This window comes from Erpetoichthys calabaricus, chromosome 12, assembly GCF_900747795.2.
Source record: "Erpetoichthys calabaricus chromosome 12, fErpCal1.3, whole genome shotgun sequence".
NCBI lineage: Eukaryota > Metazoa > Chordata > Cladistia > Polypteriformes > Polypteridae > Erpetoichthys > Erpetoichthys calabaricus.
Window position 1 is genome coordinate 2,109,345 of NC_041405.2, and position 14,702 is coordinate 2,124,046.

Below are 14,702 nucleotides of genomic sequence, written 5' to 3' on the forward strand. Positions count from 1 at the left end.
GCCTGCCTGACGTTTAATTTTCTAATACAGGGCTATTGAAAATGAAAGAGCAAATTTTTTTAAATGTATTTCAAACTGTATAAGACAAAAAACACATTTCGTGCATCACTGGATAGAGGAAAGTAATAATAATAATAATAATGTACATATTATTCATACAATGTGCCTTTCTGAGAACTCAAGGACACCGAACAAACAAACAAACAATAAATAAATAAATAAAAGACACATAATAAATAACATAAAACATCAGAAAATATAAAAATTTAAACCAAACCACTGTAATCATAAAGAAAAGGCCATTTTAAACAGATGCGTTTTAAGTTTATATTTGAAGGATGAAAATGATTTGATATTTCTAAGCTCGGTAGGTAATGAATTCCGGAACTTGGGAGCAGAAAGTTCAAAGTTTGGTCCTATGGTCCATGAGCACCATGTGTAGCGTGACAAACATCACAACGGTAGACAATTTCTTGCCACACCAAGTCAACTGGTCCCCAGTTACTGAATTCACAGCTTCCTCAATTCGGTGTCGCAAATTTTGAAGATTAGCAGACATAGGTGGAACAAACACTTTCTTTAATGTACCCCTATAGATAAAAACTGTAGGGGGTAAGGTCTGGAGACTTGGGAGGTCATAGAGGATGAGCAATATCTTGTTGTCCACCTCTTCCAGTCCAGTTGCATTTGAACAATGGGCTCACAATTGGCAAATTGCAGCACGCAAAATGATTTCTCTTGTGGTGTTGTCCCCATTTTACTATAAACGAGAAACAGCGCTCGGTGGCACTAACTGGCAAGATGGGCTTTTAAACTTTGAATTTTCCTCGATTCAGTGATGTGCGGAATGTGTTTCTGTCTTACACAGTTTGTTTGAAATACATTTTTGAAATCTGCTCTTTCATTTTGAATAGCCCGGTACTTCAATCCCCGTCCTCCCCTGTAAGACGAAGTGGCCTTGAAGAGCAGCCAATGCTAAGCTCGACCGTACGGAATTTGTCCTTGAGCGCCATCTTGTGGCTATTAAAAGATATTACAGAGACGAAAGTAAATACGCACCACATGAACTTGGACGGAGTTAAACGACCAAAAATAACACGTTTTGAAAAGCAATGGACCACCTCCGGTGATCGACCCTGTATCTTGACTTTCTTTTCTATTTCTTGTGCCTTTCTTACTTTCTTCTGCCCAGCTTTGCCTTTAGTTCAGTGCCACCTGTCCAATCTGAGATCGGGTTTCGTCAGCGTGGGAGGGTAGCACTTGTAACCATCCAGTAACACAACGACACGCTGCCACGATCTCTCTGGGCGAGAGTAAACGTGAATGGAGGATTGATGTTGTTGATTTAAACAGACCGTCGTGTGACTGACTGAACGTGAAGCTCAAATCAGTGGTCGCTCTTTCCCGTAAGTGACCGACGGTCCTTTCACTTTCCGCTTTCAGTTTCGATGCCCGTCTGTCGGCCAGTTTAGGGTCTCTTTTCGCGATGGCCGCAGCTAAGCCTTCGGTGTCCATGGATCAATGCACCTGCTCGGTGTGTCTGGAGGTCCTGAGGGAGCCGGTCACCATCCCGTGTGGGCACAGCTACTGCCTGAAGTGTATTAATCGCTACTGGAGCCAGACAGACAGACTGAAGATCTACAGATGTCCTCAGTGCAGGCGGGTGTTTAGCGCGAGGCCTGAGCTGAACAGAAACACCATCTTAGCAGAACTGATAGAGAAACTGAAGGAGGCGAAGGCCGACGTGAGCCCGTCTCACAATTACACGGGACCTGACGGCGTGTGCTGCGATGTTTGTCCGGGGAGGAAACTGAGCGCCGTGAAGACCTGCCTGACCTGCATGGCCTCCTACTGTGAGGCTCACCTGCAGCCGCACCGGCAGTCCGAAGCTCTGAAGAGACACAAGCTGGAGGAGCCGACTGGAAACCTCGAGGAGAAACTCTGCCCCAAACACCAGAAAGTCCTTGAAATGTTCTGTCGGACCGACGAGAGCTGCGTGTGTTCCATGTGTGCGGCCACTGAACATAAGAGCCACGACACGGTGACACTGGACATGGAGAGAGCCGAGAGACAGGTGAGGAGCCCAGCTGGGGTCAGGACCGGGAGCTATTTTGGTGGTCTTCCAGGAATGAACGGAATGAAATTCTTTCACTGAAACTGCAGTCTGCTTGTCACCAGATATTCAAACGTCAATAGTCTGGGACATGAATTAGGTTGAAGATTCTGGTTGGGGCATCTAAGTGTGTTGTAGACTTTTCTAAACTTAAAACTCTTTTACTTAACTAATCATATCTGTCCCCCTCGTGTTTCTAATAACTATTCAAGTTAACGACACAAAAATCAAAACTCAACACTGCACTGCTGGTGGGTCTCCGTTGCCATCAGATCATCATGATGTCCTCTGAGATCGTAATCACTTGACAGAATTAAGATGTGAACCTTAAATTGAGACTCACAGCCACATTTTATTTTTTCAGATTTTAATTTCATTGGACATTTCCATGAAACGTCAGTGGCGTTAGAATATTCAAATATGTCACCTATCGACATCACTGCAGACTCTAAGCATTCCTCCCCCAGACTTTCTCAATGCTCACCTCACTTTCTCTTCACGTTCTCCTCTTCATGTGATTTGTTTCAAGCTTCATGATGAAGATTAAGTTTTCTAAACATAACATCAAACTCCATTCCACTCTTTCTCTCCTAATCTCCCAATTTCACTCCTCCATTTTCATGGTAACTGATTAATCTGGAGGTCCGTTTCTCCTTTCTCTCTCTTCTGTGCCAGTCATCCACAATCCCCCCACTCCAGTTTAGTCCCTCAGGTCTCTCACACATTCTTCTCCAGAGATGCCACATACCCCACCTTGGCGTTCATTTTCTCTTCTAACCTTGGTCATCCTTTTTCTGTCCATTTCTTTACCTTCTGTGCTCCATGTTTTCCACCTCTGACCGCTTCTTGTGACGTCTAACGTCTGGTTTGTCTCCTTCCAGAGTCAGCTGAAAAAGAGAAAAGCTGAAATGAAAAAGAAAGTTGAGGAGAAAGAGACAAAACTGAGGGAGATGAAGGACACCATTGTGAGGATTCAGGTAAGTCTTGGTGTCTCCGGTTAGGAAATCAAAATGAAAAAAGAGACAAGAATTGAATTAGTGTCAAGTGCGTTGTGAAATTAGGGACGACTTAAGGATGCTTTTCCTTCATATTTGCTTACTTTGACCTTCCAGTTCTCTTCTGTATTGATGTGGCAGCAGTTCCCAGGTTCTCCTCTGAAGCTCACAAGGCTTTAAATGACTTTCCGTCCTTTTCTAATCAGAGCTCTGCAGATACAGAAGTGCAGGAACTTGAAGAGACCTTCACATCTGTTCTTGAGTCCATTAAGAGGCTGAGGTCAGAAGTCGCTGAGGTCATCCGAGATTACGAGCAGAAAGAAGTGAGAAAGACTGAGGAGCTCATGGAGCAGCTGGAGAAGGAGATTGAGGAGCTGAAGAGGAGAGACGCTGAGCTGGCCGAACTTTCAAAGATTGATGACCACATCCACTTCATGAAGGTGAGAGGACTGGTCTAAAGGACACCAAGTGTGTTGTTTGATGCACTCATCCTGGTCTCTCATTGTTCTCCTTCCTCTTGTTCTCATACAGAAGTTGCCATCTTTCTGCGACACTCCTAAAGAAGATACATCTAACATTGCTGCTAATGGAGACTTTATTCCTGAGACTCTGAGGAAAGACCTTTCTGATCTGAAGAGAAGTCTGGAGGAGCTCAGTGGCTGGGAGTTTGTGAAGAGAAGTGAGGCTGGTGGGTTGGAAGTTAGAAGAATGGAGAAAGGTCTGTAGAAGATAGAGGGTTGAAGTTAAATAGCAAGAAGACAATAAGATTTGAAGTTTAGGAACAATCAGGATTTAAAAGGTAGCCTTTAAGGAGAGCCACTGGAAAGAGTGGATAAATGTAAATACTCTGGGATCAGTGGTAATCCAAGATGGAGATGGAGATACAGAGATAACCCATAGAGAGCAGTGGGAATGGAACAATTGGAAGAAGGTATCAGGAATATTGTGTGATCAAAAAATTAGGCAAAAGTTAGCGGTTCGGATTTTAAGGCTGTGGTAATGATGATGTAAGGAGTTGGATGTGGCAGGAATGAGAATGTTGAGATGAAAGTGTGGAGCTACAAAAAGGACAGAATAAGAAATGAGACAATCAGAGGTAGAACAGAAATGAAAGAGAAGATACTGGAAAGTAGGTTGAAGTGGTGTGGACAAGTGATGAGGAGAGACAAGGAATATGTGGGCAAAAGTAGAGGAGAAGAGAAGACGAGGGAGGATGATGGGTAAAGCAAAGGAAGACTTGAAGGAAAATGGGTTGAGAGGGGAGAAGGTGCAGGACTGAGTTGTATGGAGAAGGTTGGTCAGGCTCATTGATCCTACATTGAGAAAGGATGAACAGGATGATGAAGAAGATGAAGAGTGTGTCTGGTGTGTTGCGTGTCCTCAATTGAGTCAAGCGGAGGCCCTGAGTTGGGAGGTGAAGTTGCCCTGCTTGTCACAAGTGCCTGAGGCTCACATCCTGGTTTTCTCTTTCTCTCCTCAGAGGCTGATGATCCATGTCAGGTCCTGCAGAATCTGAGAAGCAGAAATTACCTTTTAAAACGTGAGTCTGTAAGAAGGTCGAGTTTGAGTCTAGGTGATGTGCCCATTTTCTGTGGACTCAGACAGTCACTTTCTGCACACCTTATTGTGCTGTAGAGTTAATTTCAATTTGATGAATTGGCCATTTTCACCCATCAATTTATAATCAATAACCCATAATGACAAACATGTTTACAGAAAAAATCAAAAACTGGAATCTCATTCCTAGAAGTACTGAGATCCTTCATTCAATACTTTCTAGAAGGCCCTTTGGGGATAAAAATCCAAACTCTCTGCACTTTGGTGATAAATCATGTCATTGTATTGCTGTCAGACGTTTCATTTCCAATCGAGTGACATCACAGCAGTCACGTGACACTCATAGGTCCATGAAGGTCACAAGTTAAATTCTTTGTGTTTGACGCTCTGCTCTTCTTAGACTCCAGTCCTCCATGTCACAATATCAACCAACATCGTTTTCTTTGTGTCTTTACAGACTCCTGTCCGGTCACCCTGGACCTCAACACAGCACACAGACACCTCCGCCTTTCTCAAGGGAACAAAAAGGTGACACATAAGGAGATGGAGACCCCGTATCCTGATCATCCTGACAGATTTGACTTTTGGCTCCAAGTTCTGTGCAGAGAGACTCTGAGTGGGACTCGCTGCTACTGGGAGGCCGAGTGGAGTGGCAACGGGGTGGCGATGGCAGTGACGTATAAAGGAATAAGCAGGAAAGGACGGAGTGACAAGTGTGTACTTGGATTCAATGAGAAGTCCTGGTGTTTGATTTGCTCCGAGTCCAATTATTCTGTGCGCCATAATAACCTGAAGACTCAAATCAGCGCCCCCTACAGTCACAGAATAGGCGTCTATCTGGACTGTCCCTCTGGGTCTCTGTCCTTTTATAGCATCTCAGACACCATGACCCTCATACACAAGTTCAAGACCTCCTTCACTGAGCCACTCTATCCGGCGTTTGGATTTAACTTTAACTCCAGTGTGACCATCTGCCCTCTCTGAACATTGACTGGCGTCATCTGCTGGTCACTTCATGTTTTCTGTCATAAGAACATAAGACATTTGACAAATGAGAGGAGGCCATTCAGACCATCAAGCTCATTTGTTTAACTAAAGCTAAGCTGCCCCAAAATCTCAACCTCCTTCTCCTTAAGGGTTGTCCATCGTTTTTGCTTCATCTCCATGTCTCAGTAGTTTGTTCCAGACTCCCACTGCTCCTTGCGTAAAGAAGAGCTTCCCGGCTTTAGTCCCAAAGGCACTTCCCCTTCATTTTCACTGACGTCCTCGAGTGCGTGATTCACCCTTAAGATGAAAGAAATGTTGCCGGATCAACGTTTTTGATGCCTTTGAGAATTCTGACAACCTGGATGAGGTCTCCACACTGTCTCCTCTCCTCGAGACTGAACAGGTTTAATTCTCTGAGTCTGTCACAGTAGGGCATGTTCTCAAGTCCCATGATGCACCTGGCTGCTCTCCTCTGCACTGCTGCAAGTGCTGCTATGTCTGTCTTGTGGTGTGGTGACCAGAACTGCACACAGCACTCCAGATGAGGTCATACGAGTGCATTGTATATATTTGAGCACAACGTCCCTTGACTTACATTCAGCACTTTTTATGGTATAACCTAATGTCTTATTTGCCTTTCTAGTTGCTCCTGCGCTTTGCTTACTGAATGCCATTTAAAAATTAATATTCTCAAGAAGCTCTTCATTGAGGAGAAAACAGCAGAGACAATGAAATGCTTCAGCACAACCTCAGCAAACTTACTGTAGAATTACAATAATGAACTCCACGCCGTAATCTTTAAAACTGAGTATTTATTCTTTATGATTGTTTTAGATAACATTGAACGTCACTTTCCCCTGACTTGTAGAAGATGAATCATTCTCTGTGCTAGAGTGTGCTGGAGGATTTCACAAACCGTCTTTCATGATACACTTTGATCCCGTCTGCTGTTACCCTAAATATCGAGGTCAAGGTGGTCAGCGATTTTACATCCAGGGCTACCTGAGCCTCACACAAAAACGTTTGAAGCTAAGGGTTCTGGTCTACAGTGTGGAGCTCCCTGTTCAAAGGAATTACTTACTGTATGTTACTTACCCCATGTACAGTAGTTTGTAAAAAAAAACATTTAATCCTACTGTATGTTTGAATGCAGAATGGACAAAAAACGAAAAAAAATTCTGAAACAACATAAAAGTCAACGGAGACCGATAACAGCAAACAAGAACACATGGTCCTAATGAGTCCAGCATTCTGACTTTGGTCTTAACACATTTACCCTGTTTTGGCTTGTCTACACCTTCATTCTTTTGAAATTATTCCTATTTTGCTTTAAAAAGTGTTTTACTTTAGTTTTTTTTTTATTTGTTTGTTTTAAAGGTTATTCTTTTTATTTGGTCTATTTAAAAGTTGAAGGTTTCATTGAATTTCATTGTTGTTTGACTTTTCTCTTTGCATGCAGTCTTGAGTGACAATTAGTTAAATAAATTGAATTATTAAAACTTATAAAAGCTTTTTCCTTTATTCGTGACTTTACTCTTTACAAATCCTATTTATTCCATTGTTATCTGGCCCGGTGGTGCAGTGGTTAGCACTGCTGGCTCACAGCTGCTCAGTTCAGGTCTCTGTCTGTTCGCTGTCTGGGTGGCTCTCCTGGTGTCCCTATGGATTTTTCTCCATTTTCCCTTCCAGATCCCAGAGTCTTGTGTTAAATATGAATTACTGTTCCAAAATCAGCATTTTACAATAATTATTGATTAATCGACTAAACAAGATGAAAGCTCAATGGAGTGTACTCTTTACTTTAGAATTAACTGGAATCATTTCTGTAGACTTTAGTCTCATGCTGATTTCTTATATGTGTGCATGATATCCAGGGATTTAATATATGTATTTATTAGAAAGTGTGGGCTTTAAGTAAGTTTAATAAATAACTAAATAAATAAATGGGCAGACAGACAGACAGACAGATACTATGTCATAGATAGATAGATAGTGTGAAAGGCACTATATGATAGATAGATAGATAGATAGATAGATAGATAGATAGATAGATAGATAGATAGATAGATAGATAGATAGATAGATAGATAGATAGATAGATTTTGTTGAAGGCAGAGGTTTGGAGTACCCGACACGGGCGCAGAGCTGGAGGACTGTGTAGGCTTATCTACATCTTTTGGAGTTTCAGTTCCCGACGTGGGTGCGCTGTGCTCCGTGTTGGTAGCAGCGGTGCTGTGCTCAACCGAGGAGCCAGCAGCTTGCAGAGGGACAGAGGTTGAAGTTGTCTGCTTTTTAATAAGCCACCTATGCATAGCCTTTGGTGTTACCAACCAGAAAATAAAAGAAGAATGGAACGTATACGCAGTTTTAATTAAAGAATGTGGTCAACAGGTTCAAAACATGCTGAAAAATGTGCGGTGAAGTGAACTGTGAGCCTCACGGTGTCTGTCTGGAGGAGGAGGCACTGATGGATACCCTAAATTCAAACGGGCCGATTGGAAAGCAACTCAGTTTTGAAAATCAAATGTTATTCTTCTCCAGAGTTTTCATTGGACAGACAGAGCATTTCGCCCGGGGGCACGGCTTGTCTCTGGGGGGGCAGTGCCCACCCCAGCCCCCCCTTGGTCACGCCTCTGTTGCAAACGTTGAAACGCAGAGTCAGTGTGAAATGAACGGTTGCATTGGATTCATGTGGTGTGATTTAGGAAAGAAGAAGGTTTCAAAAATCCTTGTCTAAAACTGAGGGGGTGAGACCACTATGGATGCACAATGAGGATTTACAATATTTTATATTTACATTTATGAAAGACACTTTCAATAAATTCAGCCTTTGTTATTCAGCCATTATCACAAAACTTCACCAGTTCAGTGGTCTCATTTTGTTTTGCTTAAAGCAGGCCGTTGTTTGTCTCCGCTTCCATAGAACTCACTAGAAAACAAAAGTTGAAATCTCTGATGTAGTAATCAGCTGGGACACTTTAGGTCTCAGCTGTCTGTGATTTATAGTAATGAGGTGAGAAAATAGATTTAATGAGAGTAAACTGAAAGTAAAGATTTGTTTATAAGCTAAAACAAAACTGTGATGATCAGCTACAGACTCCATGCCTACAGGTGTGCTTATATGTCATGACAAGCCGTGTTGCTTGTTTAACTTTCATTTTTTCAGAAGTCACGCCCATGTGGTGAGTCAGGATGGAATTCCCGTGTAACGGCAGCAGTTCATCCTTCCCTTCATGTTGAGCAGTCATCTTGCTCAGTGTGTCTGAAGATGCTGAAGGTGCCACTCATCCTCAGATGAGGACACCACTGTCTGGACTCTATTAAGGGCTCGTCAAACTAGGCCGACACAGAAGGGATTGACAACGTCATTGGTGCAAGTGGTCATTTAATACGAGGTGTGAGATTCACTGAGATGTTTCAGAGAAGCTAAAAGACACAAAAGTCAGTGTCACCATCTCAGAGTTCTGAACTGATGATGTGCTCTGCAGTGTGTGAATGAGAACAAGGAAGGCTGTTAAGATCTATCTGACCTGTGTGGCTTCTTACGGTGAGATCACAGCAGTCTGAAGGCTTCAGAACACACAAACAAGAGGAGCTGATTGGGAACCTGGAAGGGAAAATCTGCAAAAATAAACATCAGGAAGCCCTGCTGAGAACCCATGAGACCTGCGTCTGTTCAGTCTGGTGAGCACAGGAGTCCTGGCACAGAGACAATGGATGAAGAAAGAGCTCGGAGGCAGGTAAGCAGAGGATTATGCTGCATGCTTAGTTGTATGTTGTTAACAAAAAATCATAAATGCAATGTGACAGTAATGGAGAATTCTCCCACTATAGGCAATGGATGCAGCACATCGCATCCAACAATGAGACCTTCATGTCTTCGTTTGCTTAAACTGTAAAGGCTAAACTCCTTCAGTCTATTCTAGTCTCTTCTAGTCCTGAAATCAATGTATTTGCTGTCCTCTGGACCTTTTTTTAATATCCTAGACATCTTGAGACAGTTCCTCGTGTTGTCATCTTTTCTCGGCTTGATTACTGCAACTTGTTGTATTCTGGGATCTTTGCTGGTTGCAGTTGGTCCAGAATGGTGTTGCCCTTTTTTTAGTTGTCATTACATTTCTTATGAACACCCCAAATTAGGATGTCTTATACTAATTCAGACTTTATTAGTCTTTAAGAAAAGTCAATTTAAATGAAATTGATTTGTATTCATAATTAGAATTATACAAGAATTCCTCTACTACTGTATCAATTAGTTGAAACATTGGATGATTCATTTTCAATGTTTACAGTAGAAGGAAATCTTCAGTCGATCCCCAAAAGCAGACCAGGACTAGTGAGCCATAGAAAATGGGCGTTGTAATAATCCAAATTAGGTCACAATGACAGACATAAACATATAACAAGTCCAAAAGTTTCAATATAAAACCAAACCCTGCTGCTCTACTGGTAACTACTGTACACATGGATTTGCAGCCCCACACAATCCATTTATTCTACATTGAACACAAACTCAGCCGTACTCCAGTGCTTTCCTTATCCTCTCATTGCTGCTCTAAAGCACATACGTCCTTCCGAGTTTCAGATCTTTAAATGCAGCACTCATTTTTATTGCTCCCCGAGCATCTCCGGTGTCTTATTTACAGGAGTTCTTCTCTGTCCGCTCCTCATCCCCGTCTTGGCCATTTTGTTTCCATGCAGAGTCATTTGGAGTACATGAGGGCAGAAGTAAAGAAAAGAATTCAGGAGAAAGAGAAGAAACTGGAGGAGAAGCAGCAGACATTACTAAGCATGGGGGTGAGTCCTGTGTCCTGTTCAAATGCCACAGTGTAACCAAGCTTCAGATGATGATTGACCCAGTATCAAGTAGAAAATGAGAACTCTAGACCTATGGATGGCAGTTTGTGAAATAATGTCCAGCATGAGACAAATGCAGAACAATGAATGTGAACCCCATTTGAGTCTATGGGCTCTTAATGTTGGTCGAGATTGAAGACTTTCCATATTTCTTTTTGTTTTCTCCAAAGCTCCCTTTACCAACAATGTACCGTGTTGTATAGGAATTGAATATACAGTAGCTCCCCACTCAAAAGAGCTTTTATAAGATTAAGAAACTAAAAGTGTAACATCATCTTTATTGTCATTCACGTCTCTCCATCAGATCGTTCAGAGTATGAGGTCAGAGATCCCCGGGTCTATGGCAGTTCAAAAACTGAGGAAAGTGAGAAAGACTAGAGAGCTCATTGAGCGACTGCAGAAGGAGATCAAGGTGCTGAAGATGCGAGATGCTGAACTGGATGAGCGACCACAGACAGAGAACAACATCCACTTCCTCCAGGTGAGAGGGCCAATCTACAAGACGTCAGGAGGCTTTTTTGATACACAAGTCTTGGTCTCTTATGTTCTTCTTTCCTCTCCTCTTCTGTTACAGAACTTCTTGTATTTCTGTGTTCCTCCTGGAGATGAAAACCTCACTGGGATCCCCAAGATTCTGCAGACTCAGAGTCCAAAAGAGAATGGCAACCAGGAGTTTCTGCAGATGAATAAGACCAGTAAGTCATATGTCCTCAGGTAACCACCTCAGTGAACCCATTGACACCCTACAGTGGGAGAAGAAGCCGTTCTGCTTGTCAAAGGCACTCATTGATGTCATTCTGCTCTTCTCTTTCACATCTCAGGGGTCAACACTCCATGCTATCGCCTTCAAAATGTCAGAGAAAGAGATCAACTTTTGCAGTGTAAGTCTACTTTTATTGTTCTTGAGATAAAGTTTTCATGGTTTTCACTCCCCACTGCCAGTAGTGTCACAGTGTTTAGTGGCTCAAAGATCCAGTCGTTAGACAGGAGGACAGCAAATGGACTGCTTGATGTCATCAGATGACACTTCCCAATAATGAGGTTGGGAAAAAGAGAAGGTGGGGGCCACAGAGAAGATCAGTAGGGTGTTGGCATTTCTTTAATGAGTGTTGACGTCCGGTGGGTGGCAGGTTTATATATGTAATGAACTGGAAGGAGTAAAGCTTGTGAAGTTGGTGCAGAAGTCATTTCAGACATCTTCTAGTGGTTTCTCCTCCATTTTAACTAAGGAAACAGATATGAGCTTAGAGCCTTTGCATCACCGTTATCTTTCCTCTGTCTATTATGTCAATAATTATGAAATTTTATGTCAAAACTTACAAGACACTCTCTGTGCTCAAAGGTGTGACATATCTTATGGCTAGCAGAACACTAAAACCTCAAACTCCATACAGAAGTCTATATTCTCACCAGAATTTTACAGGTTCACAGCCAAGATTCACCCATCCATTTAAATAATAAGTTGATGGTAGGTTGACTCTTTTAGTCAGTGACATCGCAGCAGTCATGTGACACTCAGAGGCTCACAAAATTCTTTGCTGCTCTGCTCCCCTCAGCACAAGTCTCAGGTGTCACAATGTCATCTGATTTCCTCACTCATTTTCTTGTCTCTTCATTCAGACTCCTGCCCGCTCAACTTGGACCCCAGCACAGCTAACAGATGGCTTCATCTGTCTGATGGAAACAAGAAGGTGACATTTGGGGCAACAGTGTCCTCCTATCCTGACCATCCCGACAGATTTGACTGGTGGTTCCAAGTTCTGTGCAAAGAGGCTCTGTGTGGGACCCACTGTTACTGGGAGGTCGAGTGGAGTGGAGAGAAGGTCGAGATTGGAGTTGCATATAAAGGAATCAGCAGGAAAGGATATGATTACCAGGGTCTATTTGGACGCAATGACAAGTCCTGGAGTTTGTCCTGCTCTTATTCCAGTTACACTGCATGTCACAATAAGACAAAGACTCAAATCACAGCCCCTAGCTGTGGTAGAATAGGTGTGCATCTGGACTGTCCCAATGGTGCTCTGTCCTTTTATAGCATCTCAGACAGAATGACCCTCCTGCACAGGTTTGGTATTTTCTCCACTGTGCCTCTCCATGCTGGGTTTTGGGTTGCTCCAAACTCCAGTGTGACAATCTGCTCTCTGAACCCATGTGATCACTGATTGGTGGCGTCTGCAGGGCACGTCATGTCTTCTGTCACAACTGTGAGCCCACTTTCATTGCATAGACATCAAGCTAAATATCCTTGGACATTAGGTGGCCCCTTCCTTAACCCAAATTTCATCTTAGTATTCTCAATGACCACAAAGTGGCGCTCTCTTAATAGTTTAAAATTTAAACTGAACCCAAAATACAATAACATGTAAAACTATGGGTGCAAATGTCACAAGAGTCAACTCCATATCAGCCAGAATTTGAAATCCTAATTCAGTCTGTAGTCATTAAAATAGCGAGTGTGAATCAGACTTCAGTAATGACGGATAAACTCATCTGAATTTTGTTCTCCCTTCTTGACTCTGGTCTGGTTTTGTATTCATTCATTGTTTTCTTTTCTGTCTTAATTTCTTGTATAATCAGCCACACATTTCTGAGAATTTTGTTTTGATTGGCTGGACTGCCTTCCGCAGACACATGTGAAAACCTGGAGATCACAGTGGTCAAGTTTCAGCCTCGATCATTCTGTTTCATTGTTTTTTTCTAGGAGTCAAGAGAGCCACACCAATTAATTTAAATCTGGCCCAGAGACCCAGAGGCCCAGTGCTTAGCGCTGCTGCCTTACAGCTACTCCGTTCAAGCCCCAGCCTGGTTGTTGTCTGCAGTCCTTTCAGTGTCTCTGTGGCTTTTTCTACATTTTCCCTTCCCTTCACACTGTCCCATGTCTAATATCAATTGTTGTACCAAAATCAGAAATTTCCAATTTAATTGATAAATTGGCTATACAATCCACTGGAGCGTTCTCTTTATTTTAGAATTAGCCAAAGTACCCACTACTTTGTGAAGAATAGTCCTTTGGAAATTCAGCACGGCTGCACACAACCCACAAAGAGTTAAGAGGTCCTGCTTTGGCCGGCGAAAAACTCTGTACATATTAATCACGGTCCCCATTGTAGCAGATGGTTGTTGGCTTGTCTCCCCCATTTATAAGTTTGCTCCCCAGCATGCCATTTAGTAATTTTAGGTTGGACAAATGGAAACACGCATGCAAGTGTTTGTGAAACTTAGTTCAGTTGTTTTTTTTTGTGTGATTGGTGAACAGACAAACAAACGGCATTTCTTTTCTTATCTTTTAACTCTCTAAACTCATAAATACTTAAATAATAAGCAACAAGATAGAAGTGCAGCTGTAATGACACCTTCTGTGTTTCTGTCCACTTTTGCCTTGTAAGAAGCAGTTTCTCTTCTTCTCTCTTGACTCTCTAAACTCAATGAATACTTAAATAATAAGCAACAAGGCAGAAAAACAGGTGTAATAAACATACATAGAGTCAAAGAAATCCTGAGAAAAGCATGTTTTATTCAAGTGTTGTTTATCTTTGCAGCTCTTATGCACATGTAAAAATACTAACAGTTTACCGCATTTGGGGTCACTAGCAACCCTATACATTTTAGGTGAATAAATGATCATAATAAAATAATTTTAAACTATTTTTGTAGTAAATTATTGAAGATGAAATGATTAAGACTACCTGGGGAACTGCATCCACATTGTATCATATTATGGGTCACTAGCGAACAGAGGTATGTATACAAGGAAATGTTATTAGTCCCTAATATAATTATCATCTGGGACCATGTAGTCTTCTGTTATCTGTGATTCAGAAAACAGGTCAAATGAGAGATAGTTGAAAGTAAAGATCCTTTGATAAAATACAGTGAAACTGCATTTGTGACAGACACCATGACAACAGGAGTGTCTTTCTGCCATCAAGGGACATGATGCTTTTCATCTTTCAGTCTGTCAAAAGCAACACCCATTTGGTGTATCAGGGTGGATCTTCTCTATAAAGGCAGCAGCTTGTCCCTCCTTCCATGTTGATCAGTCATTTTGCTCAGTGTGTCTGAGATCCTGAAGGAGCTTGTCAGCTGCACATGTGGACACAACTGTCTGGACTGCATTACTGGGAGTACTCATACACAAAGGTGATCATGAATGTCATCAGTGCAGTTGGTTGTAAAATTTGAGACCTCAGATT

At 42.2% G+C, this 14,702-nt stretch overlaps 2 protein-coding genes across 3 annotated transcripts; both read left to right on the forward strand.

Annotated features, from left to right (window-relative positions):
• The first annotated feature begins 1,045 nt into the window (after window positions 1-1,045).
• Window positions 1,046-7,153, forward strand: LOC114661657 (tripartite motif-containing protein 16-like). Of its 2 annotated transcripts, none has more exons than XM_028814814.2 (6): window positions 1,046-2,074; window positions 2,995-3,090; window positions 3,315-3,548; window positions 3,640-3,796; window positions 4,589-4,648; window positions 5,123-7,153. In XM_028814814.2, exons 1-6 carry the CDS (start codon window positions 1,487-1,489, stop codon window positions 5,647-5,649), a joined length of 1,662 nt encoding a protein of 553 aa, XP_028670647.2. In that variant the 5' UTR covers window positions 1,046-1,486; the 3' UTR covers window positions 5,650-7,153. The 2 variants fall into 2 exon arrangements, with proteins under 2 accessions (XP_028670647.2, XP_028670648.2); XM_028814815.2 differs by having other exon boundaries at window positions 3,640-3,787.
• Window positions 7,154-8,704: 1,551 nt separating this feature from the next.
• Window positions 8,705-13,204, forward strand: LOC114661673 (tripartite motif-containing protein 16-like). Its single transcript, XM_028814835.2, has 6 exons — window positions 8,705-9,392; window positions 10,354-10,449; window positions 10,814-10,990; window positions 11,084-11,204; window positions 11,331-11,390; window positions 12,130-13,204. Exons 1-6 carry the CDS (start codon window positions 9,312-9,314, stop codon window positions 12,669-12,671), a joined length of 1,077 nt encoding a protein of 358 aa, XP_028670668.2. The 5' UTR covers window positions 8,705-9,311; the 3' UTR covers window positions 12,672-13,204.
• The last annotated feature ends 1,498 nt before the right edge of the window (window positions 13,205-14,702 follow it).